At 41.7% G+C, this 21,435-nt stretch overlaps 1 protein-coding gene across 3 annotated transcripts in view; it reads left to right on the top strand.

Moving 5' to 3' along the window:
* REV1 (REV1 DNA directed polymerase) overlaps nt 1-18,206 on the top strand; it is a 100,327-nt gene extending 82,121 nt beyond the window's left edge. For all 3 annotated transcript variants that reach the window (XM_054009680.1, XM_054009671.1, XM_054009664.1), the window contains exons 19-23: nt 3,473-3,593; nt 6,133-6,353; nt 6,630-6,786; nt 8,295-8,397; nt 17,781-18,206. In XM_054009680.1, the coding sequence (XP_053865655.1) occupies nt 3,473-3,593; nt 6,133-6,353; nt 6,630-6,786; nt 8,295-8,397; nt 17,781-17,892 (714 nt within the window). In that variant the 3' untranslated portion in view covers nt 17,893-18,206. The remainder of the gene's footprint in view (nt 1-3,472; nt 3,594-6,132; nt 6,354-6,629; nt 6,787-8,294; nt 8,398-17,780) is intronic.
* Nucleotides 18,207-21,435: the final 3,229 nt, after the last annotated feature.

Below are 21,435 nucleotides of genomic sequence, written 5' to 3'. Positions count from 1 at the left end.
TGAGAATGTAAACAGCACATAAAAAACTGATGTTTTGTATGATGAGTTAATAAGGAAAGGTCACTTATAAGTTCTTAATTTCACAATAGATTTGTTTTGCCTGAAAGCTCTGTGTATTGTAATCACCTTGTTAATAATTTATTATAGGCATAAATACCAGCATAATGTTTGAGAACTATTTATGTAAAGTATACAAGGCTCACTTTTTCAGTTTTTTAAAATCTGACATTATGGTTGCACAGATAATTACTTAAGAGTTAGGAAATTATTTAATTTTGTACTTTCAACCTTTAGTTTGGATCACTATCTCTTAGTGCAACTTACAAAATGCACCTTTTAAGCAATGGGGGGTGGGTGTGCACACGCACAGGTAAAAACAAAATAAAATATCCGGTGTATGATTTAATTTGAGAAATAGTTACGAGAGGGTATAATTAGACTGTTGCAATGCATGTACGCAAAGGGACTGAGTTCATGCTGCATGTGCAAATTTCCTGATTCTTGGGTGCTTAACCATTCAGCTTTAACTTTTTAAAAAATATATATTTTTAATAGAAATGCCTATGTTTTTAAAAGTAATTCCAAGTTCTGGAAATACTCGGCTGGATTCCACAGTAATGTGCTATCAAATACAAGGTGTGCATTCAGTAAGGCCAGGACTCCATCCAAGACTTACCTTATTTACTGCACGTCTTATGTGTTGAAAACTTTGTGCTGGGCATGAAGAGTTTTCAAAACTGAAAAAATCTATGCCAAGTGCATCAAGATTTACCTTTGTAAGCAGATGCACAATTTATATGAAGTGAGTATTCATTAGGTAAGTTGGTATGTATGAACTGTGCAGCCTGTCTTCCATACAAATATTTGTAGATCTCAGTTGGAAAAAAAAAATGCAATTGTTAAAAAAACAACTACTAGGCTTGGCAGAATTCTCTTTTTATTTTTTATAATCTGATGGATAATTATATCAAGGTTTATTTTTAAGCATTTTTTCGATTTTTAAATGTTCATGGTTGCACAAAATTTTGCATTTTCAGCATTTTTAAACTTTCACAATTGTGGGAAATTATGGAGAGAGGTCAGACAATAATTAGTTAATGACCGTAGACATTGAGATTCAAAAAGTTAAAGCTTTATAATTGTTAAAAAATAAATTGTCAGCATCACATGTCAAAATATGCACACTTAATATGCTTAAATCAAACTTTGATAAGTTCTCAAGCACCATTTCCTTACTTTTCCTATCTGTACATTTGTTATCTCTGGAAGTATATTTTCATCAGTTGATGTGTGTACAGAGAAATCACTGGTTTACCTACATTTACCAATAAAAATCTAATCCTCTAAGCCTACAAATAACACATAATCCTCATGTACAGCTTGTTTTTGAAAGCCTCATAATTTTGCCAAAATCTAACAGTCTTCACTGAAAAACTCAAAGCCAATTCTTCGTAAAGTCCGTCTCCCTGCCAAATTAACTTTCTGCACTCACCCATTTTAGCTTTCAGAGCATTTCAAAAAGTTTACAAGAATTTTTTTTATAATGGAGGATAGTATATGTTTCACCCTGAGCATAAATAGTTCACTCACTTTTTTCCACTGATAACTTAAGAAGGCAAATATTTGAAACTTTTAAAACATTGAGCAATTCAAAATTAGAGAATAGCACATATAGTATTTCTACTGGCTCATGAAACTTCATCCGAATGTTCCAAAAAATCTAGAATACACTACAGTATAATCCTCATTTTCTGAAATACTGTTATCTGAACCTCTGTGTTATCTGAATCCCTTCCTTGTCCCATGCAGACGACAGATGCAGAGGTTCAGATAATAGACCGGAGACCCCCCGCAGCCGGGAGGCCACGCTGCTGCTGAATGGCTTCTGCGGCAACACAGAGAGCCTGCTGCAGCTCCCCCACCATGGCCCTGCTCACTCGCTCCTATGACCGCAGAGCTGCAGAGAGCTCCTTGCACTGATGCAAGACCGGTGACACCCTATCCCTGCTAGCCCAAGGTGCAGGGAAGGCAGGGTCCTGGCAGAGTAAAGCAGTATCCTGACCAAGAGCCTCCTTTCTGCCCTATTCGGAGTGCAACCCCCTTCCCACCCCCCCACACACACACCTTGTGCCTGCTGTAATCAAGAGGGCAGGAGTGGCAGTGCAAGGAGCCTTGTCCAGCCCTGCTGTCATGGGAGTAAGTGAATGGGGCCCAGGGCCGGCTCCAGCTTTTTTGCCGCCCCAAGCGGTGAAACGGGGGGGAAAAATAAAATAAATAAATAAATATATATATATATATATATATATATATATATTTAAAGCCAATCAGCGGCAGCTCAATTGCACTGCTTCATTCTTCTGCGGCAATTCGGCGGCGGATCCTTCGCTCCCTCTCTTCCACTTTGGCAGCACTTTGACCACAACTCAAAGAGGAAGAGAGAGGGACTGAGGGACCCGCCACTGACTTGCCGATGAAGACCCAGACGTGCCGCCCCTTTCCATTGGCCGCCCCAAGCACCTGCTTCCTTTGCTGGTGCCTGGAGCCAGCCCTGATAAGTCCATGACATCAGAGTTGCAGAGGTCTTGCTGCGCTGCTGCTTCTGCCCTCTATTATCCAAACTCCCAATTAGCCAAATAAAATCCAAGTCCTCCTTTCTATTTGGATAATCAGGCGTATACTGTATATCTGTACTCAAGTTCTGGCCTGGTCAAGATGATGATGAATGACACATTATTCATCCAAAAGTGAAAAATCTGTATAATCAAAGGGGGCTAGCGTAGGGAAGAAGGAAGGCTCCTATCCACCCCACTCCCCTCCAAATCCAGCATAACTCATCTAGCTAACTAGATTTGTAGCCTTTGCACTCAAGGAGGTGCAAGGCTGCTTCCAAGATGCTCCATTTGGAAAGCACCAGCCTAAAAAAATTGCTGGGTGCAAGAACTAGGAGGAGCCAGATGTCAATCCTACTTGTCTTTGAGGATAAGGGTGGAGAAGAGAATGCTTCTGGGTGCCTCTCCCTGGGAAGGAGTTGTTTTCCACATGCTCCCATTACAGGTGTGTGTGTGTCTGTCTGTCTTAAAGGCACAACTTTGCCCACAATGTTCAGTAAATGTGTACTAAATATATTACAAAAATAAAGCAATTGTTGATTTGGCACCTCTGAGTATGTTATTTAAATTGAGTTGATTTATTATAAATGTTATTAAGCAAATTAGTTGTAAAATAAATTGTATTTAAAATGTAAATATTGAAAGAAAAATAATTTAAGCTTTTCACTTGTTGACAGATATAGATAGATTTAAAATATTGTAATATCTACTGTTTGCATTTTTATATCTAGCTATATCTATCTATCTAAATATAATTGACACAATGTAAATCCCTTTCTCGTGTGGGTAAACAAGAAAAAGTAAACATCAAACACTGTTGTCACCAGTAGAAAAACCTCCAATGAACTATTTCTCATTGTTAGGTGGACCCAGAGGTTTTTGCTGCACTACCTACTGAGCTGCAAGAGGAACTTAAAGGTGCATATGATCAAAGGCAAAAGCAGTCAGAGAACGTCATTTATCAGCAACCGATAAGCACCTTTGGTGAGTCATAAAAAAAATTAAAAATGTACATCAGTCTTGTATCTGGAGCATTCTAAGATTTGAAGGGACTTTCTGAAATCCTAAAGAAAATTGCAAAATACAACTCATGCATCTAAAAGAATACCACAGTCTAAGAACACTGCTACACATTTTGGCCCCAATCCTGTTGTCCAGTCCAGGTTTGTTGTACTGGGCATAGGTTTAAGCATAAGTATGTTCTAAATTATGCCAGGAACTTGATTGGTTTTTGCATGGTCCCAGGATCAAGGCAGCATAAAAGTGACTTAAAGATCCTCTCTTCCCCGGTTCTTCCAAGAAGCATGGCTTGATCCAGCCTTCTGACAATACAAAGGGAAAATAGTGGGTGGGAATAGGTATAGGTTTATTGTGTATGTATGTCTAAAATCTGAGATGACCAAGAGTTGCTCTGTCACTTCTGTTCTAGATTCCAACTATTTTGTTAGGGACTATTCTGTCTGATCTCAAAGTGACTAGGTAGAAGAACAAGCCAGCTTTCTCCAAAAAGTGTGCCCAAAGAAGCAAGTTGGAAGACAAAGCAGAGTAGCCAAGACAGTCGTTCGTATTGTTAGAAGTGACTTTCACACTCACTGTTCCACTGTATCTTCAGTTGGTTGGATCACAGGCTGTCAATTTTTGCTAAACTTAATATACCATTTTGCAAATACTTATGCACATAATTTTGCTAAATAGTCAGTTGACTTCATGGGATTAGTTGCAAATGTGCTTGCAGAATGAGGCCCTAATTTAAGAGTCAGCTTTGCATTTCCCATGACTTAAAGATAGAATTCACTGTTTAGTTTAACTTGAATGTTCAGATCAGTGCCTATTAGCGGATTGAGCACTGACTTGGACTCAGGAGACCTGGCTCTGCCTCTGGCCTGCTGGATGATTTTGGACAAGTCACTTCAGTTCTCTATCCCCCATTTCCCCCTTCTCTAAAACGAGGATAATGGATACTGACCTCCCTTAAAAGACATTTTGAGATCTGCTGATGAAAAGTGCTATAAAAGAGCTTAGTAGTATTTTCATTGCTTCTGCGGCATATGCCACCAAATGTTTGGTTTTTATACAATTGCTTCCATGAGAAGCTTGTGTGTATACAGTTCCTATTAGAATTTGAGAGTAAAGACAAGGATCTAGAAGTTCAATTTTGAAAAACGCCTTTCCCAGCTTTTCATTTGGAGATTGGACCCCTTCCCTTCTTTTGTCCACATGGTATGCTTTGCTCAAATCTTATGTAAAATCATCTGGACTAGAATGAAACTCTGTCCCCATTAAAGTAAATAGCAGTTTTGCCATTGACTTTCAGTGGGGTCTGGATTCCACTCCCCATCGCCTTAAACTTGATCCAGTATTCTGTGGGGATCAAGTAAAGTGACCAAAGCATCAGAGTGATGTGCTTCTGTCACCCTGTTGGTGACCATTGGTTGATCTGCTGCATTTTGCTCCAGTTGGAATTTTGTGTATGTCTCTGGTTTCATTCCAAGTTACACAGTACGTTATAATAATCAAACTTGGAGTTCACAATTCATGGGTCATTGTAGATAGGTTTGAATCTAATGGGATGGGGTATAGTTTCTTGGCTAGCCAAAGGTGGAAGAAGGTTTTTTTGCTGCTGTTTCTAGCTGGTGGGCATTATAAGTGTCCACGAGTTCTCGAGGTTGCATGCTGCTTTGAGAATAGTGAAGCAGTTTGCCTGACTAAAGCCACTATAGTGCTGACTGGATTTAGGTTCAACAGGTTGTTCTCATTCAGGAACTAGAATGTTTGATGTTAAAAGGAATATTAAGCTGGGTGTCATCTGCATGCACTAACTTAATAAAAATATCCTTTAAAAAGTTTTGCTGAAACACTGTCAGTGACTGGAATGACAGATACAAATAAGTCATCTTGTCTATGAATAAAGCTCTTCATTTTTGGTTTTTATTTTGTTTACAATTTCTGGGAATTAACCTGTGTTCATTATAAAAACTTTTAAATGGGTGAAAATCGGTGCGAAAAATTAAATTCACAGTTTTCTGGGTTAATATTGGGGGAATGGGAGGACAGAAAAAAAGAAACAAATAGGGAAAAGTAAGAGTACTGAAGGTAAAAGCAATTTAATGCTGCGGTTCATTTAATGAACAGTGTTTAGCTGCTTAATACATAAGTTCAGTACTGCCTAGTGGCACTATCAGAGCCTTAAGATACTGTAACAAACAGAATTTAATGTGAATTAAATTGAACTCAAAACCACTATACACCACTTCTACCACATGTAATGTAGAGGATGTCTTAGTATAATTACTATTTTCATGTACTTGAGTGGTTCAATGTTAGGGTGAAAATCAGTTAAAAAAAAAAATAACAACTTTTGTAAAACTTGGGGAGTGTTTTGGTAAAAACCGAGAACAGTGGGTCTTGTCTATGATAAATTGGATGATTGATCTGTAGATTTCACATAAGTGTTATGATGCTTGTTTTCAGTGGGAAAAAAAGTTAGAAAGTTAATGACCACTGATTATTTCTGCTTTTTCAGTATCAAAGAATCCTTTATTACAGTTGAAGCAAGCAACAGTGAAAACTAAGAAAAAAAACAGGAAAAAAAATCAAGTCAGTCCCGTGAAAAAGATTCAAAGTCCTTTGAAAAACAAACTCTTTGGTAGCCCTGCAAAAAACATGGTGGCTGCTTCTGGAAGCCCACAGAAGCTAATAGATGGTTTCTTAAATCAGGAAGGTACAGCCACTGGTAAATCTCAGGTAATTTTAACAAAACTAAAAGTTTTCAGTAAATTATCTTTTTATTTTTTAATGACTGTTCTTTAGAATCAATCTTTGATCACAGTTGTTATTGTAGCTGCTTAATGTACTAAGTAGGACTTGCGTTGCTTTTCTTGCCTCTCGTATTTGTTTTTCAAAGTATTAAGACTTGTTTTTCAGTATTTTGCTCAGAAAACATAGCTGTTACATATTTGAAAATCAGTCTGACAAACATTGAAGCATATGAACAATATCAATTATTTTTTTTCTGAATAGGTGGAACCAGTTCCATCCACCTCAAATACTTCAGGCCCATCAGCTTTGCAGACAGCACAGTCTGGTTCAATTAGATCACAGGTACCAAATCTGGCTGGAGCTGTTGAATTCAGCGATGTAAAGACCTTGCTCAAAGAATGGATTACAACTATTTCAGGTAAATTGTAATTGAGATCATTTGGTTTTCAGATATACCCATGGTGATTCTGCATACATCACAAAGAAAACCATATGGGAAAAACTGAATTTCTATACCTTATCTTTTCTGTGCTCCTGCTTCTCTTGCTGGTGTCTTTTCCAATCGACATGGTTTCTCTCTTCCTCACAACCTTGGGATAATTGGAGTACTTAGATAATGGCACCACAGCAACCAAAAAACAAAAACACTAATCCAGGAACCTATCCTTATAACAAAGCCTATTGCCAACTCTGTCCACATATGTATTCAAGGGACACCATCATAGGACCTAATCTAGTCAGCCACACCATCAGAGGCTCGTTCACCTGTATATCTACCAATGTGATATGTGCCAGCAGTGCCCCTCTGCCAGGTACATTGGCCACAGTGGACAGTCTCTAAGCAAAAGAATAAATGGACATAAATCGGACGTCAAGAATTATAACATTCAAAAACCAGTCGGAGAACACTTCAACCTCCCTGGTCACTCAATTACAGACCTCAAAGTCTCAATACTCCAACAAAAAAACTTCAAAAACAGACTCCAACGAGAAACTGCAGAATTGGAATTAATTTGCAAACTGGACACCATTAAATTACGCTTGAATAAAGACTGGAAGTGGATGGGTCATTACACAAAGTAAAACTATTTCCCCATGGTAATTTTTTCCCCTACTGTTACTCACACCTTCTTGTCAACTGTTTGAAATGGGCCATCTTGATTATCACTACAAAAGTTTTTTTTTTTTTTTTTTTTCCTCCTGCTGATAAAAGCCCACCTTAATTGATTAGTCTAGTTATAGCTGGTATGGCAACACCCATTTTTTCATGGTGTGTGTGTGTGTGTGTGTGTGTGTGTGTACTATATTTTCCACTACATGCATCCGATGAAGTGGGTTTCAGCCCACAAAAGCTTATGCCCAAATAAATTTGTTAGTCTCTAAGGTGCCACAATTACTCCTCGTTCCTCTTCTATAGAAAGCAATTTTCATCAGAAAGATGAACTGGAAGGTTTTTTAATATGTATTAGAATTCTTTTATAAGATTACAGAAGAACAAAAGTATAAAATAATTGTTAAAACCTGAAGGTAGCATTGTACTTTAACATAATTTGAGACAATTATTGCCTCCTTGATATCCTGAAAAATCTGAACTGCAGTTTTTTTGGTCTCTGACATTGCAAGACATCACTGCCTTTATTACCAAAGTTTTGAAACAGCTATTCTATTATAAATGCATATGTCTGTTCCCTTTCTTTAATAGCTGTGCTGTCACTTGTTCTTGCAGGGGAAAAAACAGGTCCGCTGTCCAGATTTCTCAGGATCATGCAGTCCTTGCATATGCAAAACTTCAGATAACTTCAGTGGGAGATGTGGAAATGCAAGGGCTGCAAGATCAGGCCCTGAAATACTAGTCACTGAAGAATTTCTTTGATTCCAAGTATACTTGAAGAAAAGTCCCCTACTGTATCTATATTTTTCTTACAGATCCCATGGAGGAAGACATTCTACAGGTTGTGAAGTACTGTACTGATCTGATAGAAGAAAAGGACTTGGAAAAGTTAGATCTGGTCATCAAGTACATGAAAAGGTAGCTTAATTTCATATATATATATGTATATATGACTTTAGTATTTTGTGCTAAAATTGATGTACTAGATATGCTAATGCAAGTGCATAAACTTAACAGTCATAGCATTTATGAATATGATTTTAAAAGAAAAATAAAATCAGACTATATAAAAGAAGGTTCCTAATGTTTGGAAAGTTGAGCATGTGAAAATAGCTGCAGCAGTTTTGCAACCTTAATAGTAGCATTAGCTAAAAAGTGGAATGCTTTTCGGACAAAGGATGGGCTTCTTTCTGAGTGATTACACATGTCCGTTCCACTTCAGAGGTGTGCGTGCCCAGTGCACCAGAGTCAGAGACTTTTCCCTTAGTGGTATCTGTCAGGTCACACATGCGGCCTCTGCTGCCTCATGCTGTTGCTTGTTAGTATAAAGGGCGGAGCCATCCCCGATCCTCCTCAGTTCCTTCTTATCACCCTTGGTTTGTAGTCAGTGTATTAGCTTGCTTCTGCAAGTATTGTCCTTTTCAGTTGTGGGGAAATAGAACAGGGGGGCCTTCTTTTTAATAGCCAAAGCTGTGAATCTGAAGGCCCCGAAATAAACCCTCCAACAGAGATCTGTTATGCTGACTACCCTTACACAGAATAGTACAGGCCTGAGCAAGACTGAACAACACAGTTCTCTGCCAAACTCTGTCAAGGGTAATGGCCAGAGGGGGGGGGGGGGGGGGGACACAGAACAATGCTAAAGGCTGCAACAAGAAACTGCTTTAGCAATATAATAACCGCAAGTTTATGAAACCGCTCGAAAAATAGAATATCCGCTTACATTAAGAAATTGTTTTTGCAAAGAGCTGATCATTCTTGTAATTGGAGCTATCTGCAACATTTTCCAATTCTAGCTATCTGCAAAATTAGCCAATCATAGGTCCTCTTTTGGCGTCCCATGATAATCCTCCCTTAACCGTAAAACCCTGGAAAATAACATGTGCCTTGCCGAGAAATGTACCCTAATGGGTGCCAAGTACCACCCCTGGGGAAAACCACCAAGTGCCATTCTACCCAAATAAATCACCCAATTCTCAGAAAATAATGAGGAAGGTACCGGGAAGCAGGGGCTGACCCCAATCCCAATTTCTTAATTCATGACGTATTGTTTGTACTTTGCTTGCGGTTTGACGAAATACAAGCCGTCTGCGTGCGGCCCTCGGGGTGTCAGTTTTCAAACTGCACCCCAAACGCGTTTGGTACGTATTGCAATAAAGGCCTCAGCCTCTGAGTCTGTAAACTAAAATCAGTGCGTGGGTGATTCTTTCCACGACACAGTGTATGTAGTTTGGTACTCTTGTATATAGTTTGGTACTCGTTCATACTTAGGTTAGTTTGTTACATTTCTTAGTTGTTTTGTACTTTGGTGAACTGTTGCTTCCTGATTCTTCTGGATTCTGATGCCTGGTACCAGGAAATGCCTGGGTCTCTGAACTTTAAGCCTTGCACTGACTGCAGGAAATCCATGCCAGTGAGTGACCATCCTTCTCAGAGTTTAAAGTTCCATGATAAGGGTTATGTTTGGAACAGGTGCCAGATCTTCAGGGACTTAAGACCCAAAAAGAATCGGGCAGTGAAGCTCTGTCACCTTCTAGTAAAGGCTGCCCTGCGTCTATCATCAGAGCCTTACCAAGCATATCTACTTCTGTCAGAAGAGCTCCTCTGGACATTGCAGAGTCTTGGCACAGCTGTCCTTCCTTGGTACTGAGAGAGAAATATTGGCATGGTGCTGCAAAGGACTCCTCCTCCAAGAGATCAAGGTCCCCAGCACCGTCAACCAGTAAACAAGCTGGGAAGCAGAGTAGAGTGCTGAAGAGGAGGCACTCACCTGTGCCAGTAGCATCTAAATTGGGATCATCAGCACTGGTGTCTGTGCCATTACGATTGACTGATGCTGTGATACCAACCTCTTCAATGCAACAGCAGCAGCATAAAGAGAACCTAAAGAGGCATATACAGCAGCATGCGATCCTGTCTCTCTTGGTACTGGCCTCTCCAGTAGTATAGGAGACATCTTGCCAATTACCAATAAAACCTTAGACTGCATCATACTTACTTGTAGGTATAGGTCAGCTTTCAGTACCGTTGACTGCTTCAGATCCTTCTGCCCACCGTTGTCCAGTACTATCCAGAGGTGAGCCCAGTATGCTTCTCTCAGTACTGTCATCTCTGGAATCTTGCCAGTGCTCTTCTGCACCTGGTTGGGTGACTCAGGCTCATTTTCGGAATTGGAAGTTGCCTAATGTGTCTGTCTCGAGATAGGAGGCATCACTCTCCGTCATCAAAGTGTTTTCTAGCAAAGGTTCCATGTTGGTTGAGAGACATGGATCCTTGGTCTGAAAGAGACTGGGGTCCAGTGCCCTATCAGTGGCCATATTGGAACCTGTGGAGATTTCCTCCCACAACCGGATCCTCCCTGCAAACCCGTCTTCCTCCAGATCTCCAAGTAGATGCCGGGATAATTCACATGAGGAGGCTCACGAAGTTACGCCGGGTGCCAAGCAAGAGTAAACTGCCCCAGCAAGACCTCTGTTGGAGAAGTTCCAGAAAGCTTCACTGCAGCTTTCTTTGTGTTCCTCCTCCTCCTCCTCAACTGTTGAGTTGGTGGTATCTGGTGTGTCCTCACTTCATCAGGTTGAATAAGGTCCTATCAGGACCTGCTGAAGAGGGTGTCTTCCTCCCTGGTCGCACAGTGGAGGTAGTTCAGGAGAGCTCACATAGGTTGGTGGAATTCTGGTGTTCAGCTGGGCCCTCGTGAGTAGCTCTGCCTATAAATGAGGCCATTCTAGAGCTCGGAAGGGTTTGGTGGCAAAAACCATCTTCTCTGCCACTAACAGCCAGAAGGACTGAGCAGAGACATTTGTGGCTTCAATCATCAGGTCTTCCACAGGCGGTCCAACAGACTATGCAGCATCTCCCTTTTGAGGTACCGACACTCTTTTCCCAAGAATGTTGATAAGTTCCACAGTCTGAAGAACTCCAGAGCTACATTGAAGTCTTTTGAGAATTTATACTCCACTCCACATGAAAAAAGCAATTCTGCCCTGAGTCATTCCACTGTTACCAGTCCTTTATATTTAGGCTACTTGACCAGTCCAGGAGGAAAGGGAAGAATCATATGATGAGACCACTCCCTAATCAGTTTTTGTCTACAATGAGCTCATCTAGAGACAGCCTGGATATACCAAGCAGTCTGTTTGACTGCCCTGTTGAGGATAGCTTACCATTTTGCCTTATGCCAGCTTCTCCTATCCCTGTTTTTTTTCCTGACAGGCTATCCCACTTCCCATGTGCTTGGACCCATATTACCATAGAGCAGTGGGTCCTTATCACTGTGGAACTGGGATAAACTGAAGGCTGTGTTTCTACCCTTCCTCCCCTCCCTTCCCAGTCCCTCTTCAGGGACCACTCTTACAAAGTGGTCCTCCTTCTGGAGGTCCAGTCTCATGTTGGGAGCCATAGAAAAGATTCCTACTTTATACAGAGGGAAAGAGTTTTATTCATGTTACTTCCTAATTCCAAAGGCAAAGTGAGGTCTCAGGCCCTTACTAGACCTGTGAGAGCTGAACAAATATGTAAAGAAAATAAAATTTCACATGATCACCTGAGTCTTTCTAATCTGTTCCCTGGATCTCAGCAAGTGGTACACTGCCCTTGACTTGAAGGAATTTTCCTGTGGCTTTGATGATAGAATCGTAAGATTTATGGTCAGTGACTCCCATTATCAGTTTATAGTCCTACTTTTCGGTCTGTCCATGACCCCGCAGGTGTTTACAAAATTCATGGTGGTGGTGGTTACATTCCTAATGAAAACAGGAGTACATACATTTCCATACCTGGACAATTCGTTGGTGGGAGGTCAGTCCAAGAGCCAGGTAGAATTCAGTGTTGTCATGATCTAGTCCTTTAGAGTTCTGGGGCAGCTAATCAACAAGGACAAGTCAGCACTTCCCCCTGATTAGAAGATATTAGTGGTCCTGGACTCTACAGTAGTCAGGGCTTTCTTCCCACAAACCAGATTTCAGACTGTTAGCCATTTCCTTAGACTTAAAGCCCCATCCAACTCTGACTGTAAGGATCTGTCTCAGGCCTCATGTACGTGTGTGGTTTGGCATGCCAGACTTCATCTCAGGAAGTTTTAGATCTGGGTGAGCTTGGTGTACTCTCTGATTTGTCACCCACTGGACATGCTAGTTCAAGAGCCCACAGGAGTCCTAGCCATTTTGGACTGGTGAATGAACCCAGCCAACATATGTGGGGGGGTTCCCTTTGTCTCCCCACAACCCACATTGACTCTGGTTACCGATGCTTCGCTAGGTTCACCTGGGAAATCCATGATTCAAGGTTTCTGGTCTGTCCAAGATTTAGCTCTCCACATAAATGTGAGAGTTGAGATCCATGCATCTAGCTTGTCAGGCTTTCCTCCCTGACACTGGGGAAAGAATTTACTAGTGCTTATGAACAATGCTTACTCCTGGGGGAATTCTGTGCCCCTGCGCATGCACAGAATTCATGTCCCATGCAGAATTTTTTTTTCTCTGAAGCAAATACATTCTGCTGGAGAAGTGCTGCAGTTACGCCTTTCACCCTTCACCCACCAGGGGCTGCTGTGGCACCAGAACAGAGAGCATCTGTTCCCGGGCGGGAGCAGCCCCAGCTGCTGATAGGGAAGTGAAGAGACTGTTCCTCACAGTGCCCTGTCCGTTGGGCCAGGTCAGGATGCATGGGGGGATGGACAGTGTGGGGTACATGGGTTGCTTTGGGGGGTGGGTCACAGACTGTTCAGAAGGACTAGCGGAGGGGACAGACTGAGGCGGGGGCTGAATGGCAGTGGGGGTGCAGGAACGCAGGAGGGTGCAGTTACACGTGGTGGGAGGGCAGTGGCTGAGGGGGGGTGCAGGGTCATATGGGGATGGAGGAGGGTACAGGGACACATGGGGACAGGGGCAAATGTGCCTGACTCAGAGAGGCTAATGATCAGCCAGGGTCTGCATGGGAGAGTCTCCCTAATAATCCCCCCTCCCACCCACCCACCTCCAAGAAACCCTGTTCCATACTTCTCCCACCCACACCCAACAGCCCTCCAAGTTCAGACCCAGGGTCCTTCCCAGCAATTACTTCCCTATTCCTCAGCTCCTTCTTTATCCCTGACCCCCGCCCCCAAGCCTTTGCACTGCTTCTGAGGGGTACAGGAAATACATATCCATACATAATCACAGAACCAAGGAAATCTCCTTCTTCCCAGCCTGGATGCTCCATGGTTAACACCTGAGGAGGTCTGTTCAAAGGATTTACAAAACGTCCTCATGTATAGCAGAAAACCACCTTCTAGGTACCCATACCTGTTGAAGTGGAAATGGTTCTCCTTGTGGTCTCAGCAAAAAGGTGTTTCACTGATCCAGGCGTCCATGCAACAAGTTCTGGATTATTTATTCCACCTGAAACAGCAAGGATTTTCCATTAGTTCCATCAGGGTTCAACTAGTGGCTGTTTCTGCTTTCCACCTTCTAGTTACTAATCACTCAGTTTTCTCCAATCTGATGTCACTCAGGTTCTTGAAAGATCTGGACAGGTTATATCCCTAAGTAAAGGAACCTGTCCCCCTTGAGGATTAAATCTGATGTTAACAAGGTTGGTGAGTCCCCACTTTGAACTGCTGGCTACATGTTCATTGCTTCATCTTTTGATGAAAGTAGCCTTTTTAGTGGTGATTATCTCTGTGAGGAGAGTTGGAGAATTGCGAGACCTGTTAGCTGTCCCACCTTATACAGTCTTTTATAAATACTAAGTATACTTACGATCACATCCAAAATTTCTGACTAAAGTGTCTCATTTCCACATCAATCAGGCAATATACTTACAAACTTTCTTTCCCAAGCCCGATGCTCGTAAGGTTGAAGTGAGATTCCGTACGTTGTATGTTCAGAGAGAGTCTTATCTTTTTACTTGAACAGGACTAAACCATTCAGGTCATCCTCACAACTGTTTGTGACAGTTACGAACAGGATGAAGGAACTTCTAGTCTCAATTCAGAATCTCGCCATGCATTTCCTCTTGCATATGTTTATGCCACGACATTGCCAATGTGTCTCCACTAAGCCGAGTGGTATCACAGTCGACGAGACTGCTGGTGGCTTCTGCAGCTTTTTCTAGCTCAAGTGCCTACTCAGAGCTGCAAGTTTGGTCATCGGTACATGTCTTTGCACCTCATTGTGCCATATCTCAACATTACCAGGTTCAGATGTGATGATCTTGAATCTTTTTTCAGGGAAACTCTAATCCACCTCTGGATTGAACTGCTTGAGAGTCACCTGAAGTGGATTTCCCACTGATTAACTCTGTGATTTGAGCAAGTCACTTAATAGTGCCTCAGCTTTTCCACCTGTAAATTGAAATAATACCTTCTTCACAGGGCTGAGATCATCAGATAGGCACAAAGAAATGCACAATTTTATTCAGTTATGCCTGTGTGTTATTGTATGTCATTGGGCCTTTGTAAATTAATTAGTTATACTGTGAAATTAAGAGAGTAGATGGGTATTTTATATAAAATTCTTAACAAAACTGGCATAAAATCCCATTAAGTTTAAGGAAAAACAGCTAGTGACATACTCTGGCCCCTGTATACCAGGTAAAGGAGACAGAGCAAGATAAAGAGCCCTGATTCTGACCTGGGGGAATTTCATCTGCAGAGGAGCTGAGGAAGACATCTTCAGGATGTCCTAAAGGACTTCTTTGCAAATCCTCACATAGGGAGTATACCGGAGAGTGACAGGGAGTGGGAAAACCATGGGATAGAGCTGCAGCCTGCCCATGTACAGGTTGCTGTAATTTAGGCAGCCCTCCAGGGCTATCTAAGTTGCACTGAAAGCCACTCTGACCCCTGTAGCAGCCCAGAATCAGAAAGTTTTAGTCACTTTGGGGCTGCTCCCTCCTCCAGGCTCTGAGTTCTTTTCAGCATCTCTTACAGATGCAGCACAGAATCTCTGTTTGATTTTTGGACAGCTTTCTGGGTCCTAACCTTTAGTTTACACCTTTCTTCCTGGATTTTAAATACTAGAGAGGCAGCTTGTACTAGTCCATGGATCTCCAGGGTTTGGTCATGCCTCTTCTGCCCTTGCACTGGTGTTTCAGCCTCCAGCCAAGCACCCAATGCAACACGCCAGAGCTCTGTGTAAAAGTTGAATTGCATTCTTGTAGGAAAAAAGATGCAGCCCAAATGTCTTGGTGTGAGGGAAGTGTCAGAATCCAGAAATTTATCATTTAAATTCCTTCATTATTGGGGGTAAGGTTGTGAGAGAAACAGGTTAACTGGTGACTATCTATAAATTGTAATCCTAATGGTAAAAATGCTGAAATTTGTAAAAGTTGCTGGGAAGTTTTTATATTTGGAGAAATATAGTCCTCTGAACTTCAGAACAGCCTGAGCATTACCTAAGGTTTTATTGATTATAGACTGGACTAGTGACACCCCTGTTGTTAAGGTTGCCTGACGTTTCCCATTATAAGACCCTGTTTTCAGTTGCTTATAATTTTGACAGACTTACCATTCAGGCTGAAATTTTCCATTCTGTCCCAGGCTGAATTTTTTTGGAAAATTTCAGCCAAAACAGTTCATCTGTTTCCAAGACCAAGGCTAGGGGAAAATAAGTTTTTCTTCAGTGTTGAAAATATTCTGCCAACTTTTTTAAGCTCTAGTCTGCTTAAATCTGCCCAAATATGGACAAGTTATAAAGCCTTTGAAAAAGCAGAGTTCACAGGTGCTCAGTAGAGACTTGCTAGCGCTTAGCTAAATTCTCTGGGGCTTCTGTCCTCATTGAGCATGCTTGAGCCTCTCACAGCTCCTATGTGTGATCAGAATGTGCATGCGTTGCCCCACAGAGCAACTAAGCAAGCCCTCTCCAGACTAGGGACTCTCCAAAACTGGACTTTCCCCATAATGGCTGCTTTGGGCCAGAGTGGGCACTGGAACTGAGAACAGGGAGACTCACTTCTGGGCATTCTGTGACCTCCTGTTGGCAGAAGGGAGGAGGAAGCCATCTGATTCAAATGCAGAGGGGATAAAAGACGGACATCTGGCATTGGGGGGGAGAGTTTGGGAAATAAATTGAGACAGATGGAGAGTGGAGACTGGGACTGGAAGCTAGCAAGGGGGGCTGGGACTGGCTGGGCAAGGAAGCTAGGTCTGAGGAGGGGAATGGGTGAGAAGACTGGATGGCGGCAAAACTGAGCTTGGATGAGGAATCTGGAGCTGGAAACCAGTGGGACAGGTTGAAGGAGGTGGGCAGAAGGGAGACAAATCTGACAAGGAGCTGGGGCACAGGGAGAGAACCGAGACTGACTGGGCAAAGACACTGGGCCAAGGAGTAGAGGCAGGTGAGGATAGTGAGATTGAATGAGAAGGCTGGGGATGGAGACTAGGCTGCATAATGGGGAGCGGGAGAGGGGGAGATCAGGAAGTGGAGGCTGGGTGGGGAAAGATGGGACTAGAATTTACTGGGCAATGAGACTGGGTCAGGAACTTGCGGAGTGGAGATTAGGACTAACTAGGTGAGGAGAATGGAATGGGATGAGGAGTCAGTGATGGGATAGAGGCAGGTTGGAAGGGATGGTGCAGAAGGTGTCGAGCTTGGGGTAAATGGGTACACTCTGTCCATTAGTGTACACTCCACTCTAGAGTTTGGAATGGAACACAAGATCCCTGAATTAGTCACCATTCCTCTGTCTGTCTCAGCAAATATTTGTGAAACCCATTAGCAAGGTGTCTCATTCTCCTTCTTGCTGGTCCTTATACCACTCCTATCAGTTATCCAGTTAGCTCAGTGGCAGAGGTCTATGTGGATCTAAAAGTTTCAATGCTGCTGATGAGCCACAGGGGTGTGTCAGTATGATGCCACATCATGGAATTTCAGGGGTTGGTTTTGCTTTTTTTAAAACATAGCAAATTACACACACAAAAACTATGTTAAGAGAACATTATTAAGGTAGTAAACTCCGAAGTTAGGAAATGCCAGAATTAAGATCTTGTGCAACTTTAATTCAGCAATCATGTAATTAAAGAATATATTGTAATGAATATGCGTAAAGGGGCCAAATTAAGGTTGTACCGGCATCATTCTGGCATAATTATTAATTCTTAATAATGATCTTTTAACATAGTTTTTTGTGTGTTGTTTTACTAAAAACTAATCCAAACACTGTTTATATTGAGCTGCTGTGATTCATGTCTAGTGGGATCTTTTCTCTTTGGATATTGGAAACAAACTCTTCCCAAAGCATCCCGTACTGTAATACACAGTGACCTGGGAAGGATGACTGTTTTATTGTTCTAAGCATGGCTTCCTTTTTTCCCCCCCCAGGTTAATGCAGCAGTCTGTGGAATCAGTTTGGAATATGGCATTTGACTTCATTCTTGACAATGTTCAGGTGGTTTTACAACAAACTTATGGAAGCACATTAAAAGTTATCTGAACTTAACTTGTAATAAAGAGCTTGGTGGGAGCCTGGAGCTCTCCGACAGCTGGGCCATAAGTGCTTGTGAGGTATTTGCAAAGTGCATGACAGTAAGGCTCTGAGTTTTTATAATTTTCAATTTCTTTTTAAACAAAAAAGTGTTTTGTACATTTCTTTTCAAAAAGTGCCAAATTTGTCAGTATTGCATGTAAATAATTGTGTTAAAATTCTTTTATTGTAGTATAGAATCTATTTGCAAAATGTTTGTTTATAAAGTTTTATGGATTTTTACAGTGAAGTGTTTACAGTTGTTTAATAAAGAACTGTATGTATATTTTTGTACTGATTCCATTTTGTCAGTGCTTCAGTTTGAATATAGCTAACCCTTCATTAAAGCTGTAGCTTTGAGTCATTTTACTAATCTCTGCAGTGGTAAGCGCTTACTTAGTTCTCTCAAATTCCGGTGAGAGAAATCCATGAATCATTGTACCTGTTTATATACAGTAGTCTAGAATACATGTGATTGTGACAGCTTAAAATCACAGGCAGTGCTTTGGGTTGAATAATTTATCTTTCTTGCCTTTGGGATTATAAAGCCAATACCCATAGAACTAATGCATAAACTGTGTTCTGTAAAATTTGTAGGTCCACAAAGCATAAGTCCCATACATGCTGTAGTACACTCTTAACTACATTGCACATAAAACTGCTGTGATTTCTGTGGCCCCATTCAGAAAATCCAGGGTTAGCATACTTGAGACCTTGCTGCTCACTTCTTTTCCCATGATGGAGAAGGATCAGACTGAGGCACGCATGGGTAGCTCAGAAAAAAACTGGAAGGGCACAGAGAGAGCTCCTGGCAAGCTCAGCTCAGCTCCCACCCTAATCACTTCTCAGGTTTTTCATTAGGTGGGGTTTCAGTAAATTTACGATGTTGTGGAGTATATTACCTTAAAACAGCTACCAAACAGCTATGGGGGATGTTTCCATTGTTTGGAGAGTGAAAGTCATGCAGTGAGCACAAAATGGTAGTTCACTGCAACAATTAACAAGTTTTATACAGGTCTGTCACATCTTGCGCGAATTCAACTTTACGCAGCTGGCAAAAACAAAAAAAGAAAAATAATTTCTAGTGCGAGCAATTCCACCTGCCATTACACTCAGTTTAATTTTGACTATATGCAGTTTTCGCTTTACGTGCTGACAGTGGAACATAACCCCAGCGTAAGATGACAGACCTGTATGGAACCTGACCCAAATAAAACAATCTATGGCTATGGAATGAATTTGCTTATTTAAATGTAAAGAATGTCAGCATTAGTTTTCAGCCCTGAATTGCAATCAGATGATGCATTTTGCTTAGTAAATATTTACTATTGTCATTGCTCAGTTGCTGCAGCATAGTTTCACAGATTATGAAGGGTCCATAATGATCATCTAGTCTGACCACCTGCAGTAACACAAGCCAGAAGGGACCATTGTGATAATGTAGTCTGACCACCTGTATTATGTAAGTCCTAGAACTTCCCCAAAATAGTTCCTAGAGCAAAGCTTTGAGAAAGTTATAGGCTGGATGCAATTACCACTGAGGAAAAAAAATCTCCTATGCTATCTGACACAATGCTGCATGTGCCCCTTGCTGTGCAATAATGTAAAGGACAGCACAGCCCGCCACACGCGATGCTCTGGAACTGCTCTGTATGAAGCCAGTCAGGATTCTGGGGGAGCCTCCTATCTCTGAGCATACTGTCTCCAAGGCGAGAAGCTTACACAGCATTGACCTTCGAGCATTCAGCATCCCCTTCCACATTGTGTGCTTCCCTCAGCATGTCTGCCCAGGCAGGGCTCCTGGGCAAGCCAGAGGGTCCTGCATGTCAGACATAATTCTCAGCCAGCTGGTAAAACAGGTTTATTAATCAACAGAAACACAGGTAGGACAGAAATCAGTGACTTTCTGCCAAGTCCATCTTGAGAGTCCTGGGCCAGACTCCCTCTCTGAGCTCTAGTGTGTGTGGTGACATTATATATGCATCCAAAGAAGTGGGCTGTAGTCCACGAAAGCTTATGCGCTAATAAATGTGTTAGTCTCTAAGGTGCCACAAGTACTCCTGTTCTTTTTGCAGATACAGACTAACACGTCTGCTACTCTGAAACCTGTCATTTCCTATGCTAGTGCACTAGGCCCACATACACCAAGAGTGGAATGGACAGGTGGCAACACATGTCAAAGAACAATGGTTACAGAACTGATTAGTAACAGGTTCCACTTCCTTCCCCCCTGTAAAGGTAAGTCTATACTCATGTTTATGAAAACACACCCAATGACATCAGTGGGAGAACCACTGGACTGAGAGGTGAACAGATCTTAATGTTATCAAGCTCAGACCATAATGAAATGTAGCCCTTTCCAGAAGTGAGCTTGAAAGTCCTGCAGGTCTTTTTTTTATTGGTGGTGTTGCACTTTTAATTATTAAAAGGTGCTTGCTTCTGGGTCCACTGATCAAGAATGCATTTTTGTTCAAGCCATTATAGTCCAAAATAATGTGTCAGGGAACAGTAGTTAAAGCAAGATGCCCTGTAATGGGAGTTCCTCCAACCCTTACCAAAAAAAAAAAAAATGGGGAGAGGGGGCACCAATCAAGCCAGAGCTCTCTATCTTCAGAAAATAGCTCCACTAGCAAAAATGTGAGTGGCTTATAATACTGAGAGCCAAAATCACAGTTAAAAGCAAAAGAGGGCTTTGACCTACATTACTGCCACCAGAATTTGTTTATTCAGGTTAACAGTTGGTTGCATAGCAGCTTTCCTCTGAACAGTGAATGTCAAACTGGAATGTGGGATTCCATATTTCAAGTTAGTTTTAGGAATATGCTGATAAATATGAGTGACTTGTACACCTGTATTACTTTATTTCCATTTATAAGATTTTAGCTGAGTGTTTGACACCTTGTAAAGCCTATATACTCAGCAACAGCTGAAAAATTCTAGCTGATCTAGGCTAGATTTAACACTGTAAGCTGAATGCCCTTTTTAAGGGGAACAAGCGGAACAAAGTCAAGGCTACCCACAATACAGACTTATTTCCAGCTACCACACAGTCAAAATTAGCAGGTGCATTTTGTGCTGGGTGAATCTGCCATCAAGTCCCCAGTTGTTGAACCAGTCAATAACTTTGCTGCAACACCTAGAAGTTTGGCTCAGCCGCAGGGGATAAAGCACACGTTTGCTTTGTCTGCCTATCAGGACATGTTGTTATGCCTACTTAGCCCCATTCTGAATAATGGCAAGAAAACAGAATTTCTATCCAAACTTATTTCTACCAGAGCTCCTCTGGCATTACAGCACATGGTGTGGTGCTTTAACCTAAATCAGGAATATTTTATTTGTGGGTGGGGTCTGGCAACACCGCAGGAGAGATATTTGGTGGTTTCCTTCTTTAAAATGATGGACCTGTAAAATTCTGTTACCTTATCTGTTGGTACTACAGCTGTAAACTTCACTTTTACAGAACAGCCCATCAACAGATGCTTTATTTATTGAAACAAATTCTAACAAGAGGGC

This window comes from Malaclemys terrapin, chromosome 1 (assembly GCF_027887155.1).
Source record: "Malaclemys terrapin pileata isolate rMalTer1 chromosome 1, rMalTer1.hap1, whole genome shotgun sequence".
Classification (NCBI taxonomy): domain Eukaryota; kingdom Metazoa; phylum Chordata; order Testudines; family Emydidae; genus Malaclemys; species Malaclemys terrapin.
This window is presented reverse-complemented; position numbering and strand designations above follow the sequence as displayed.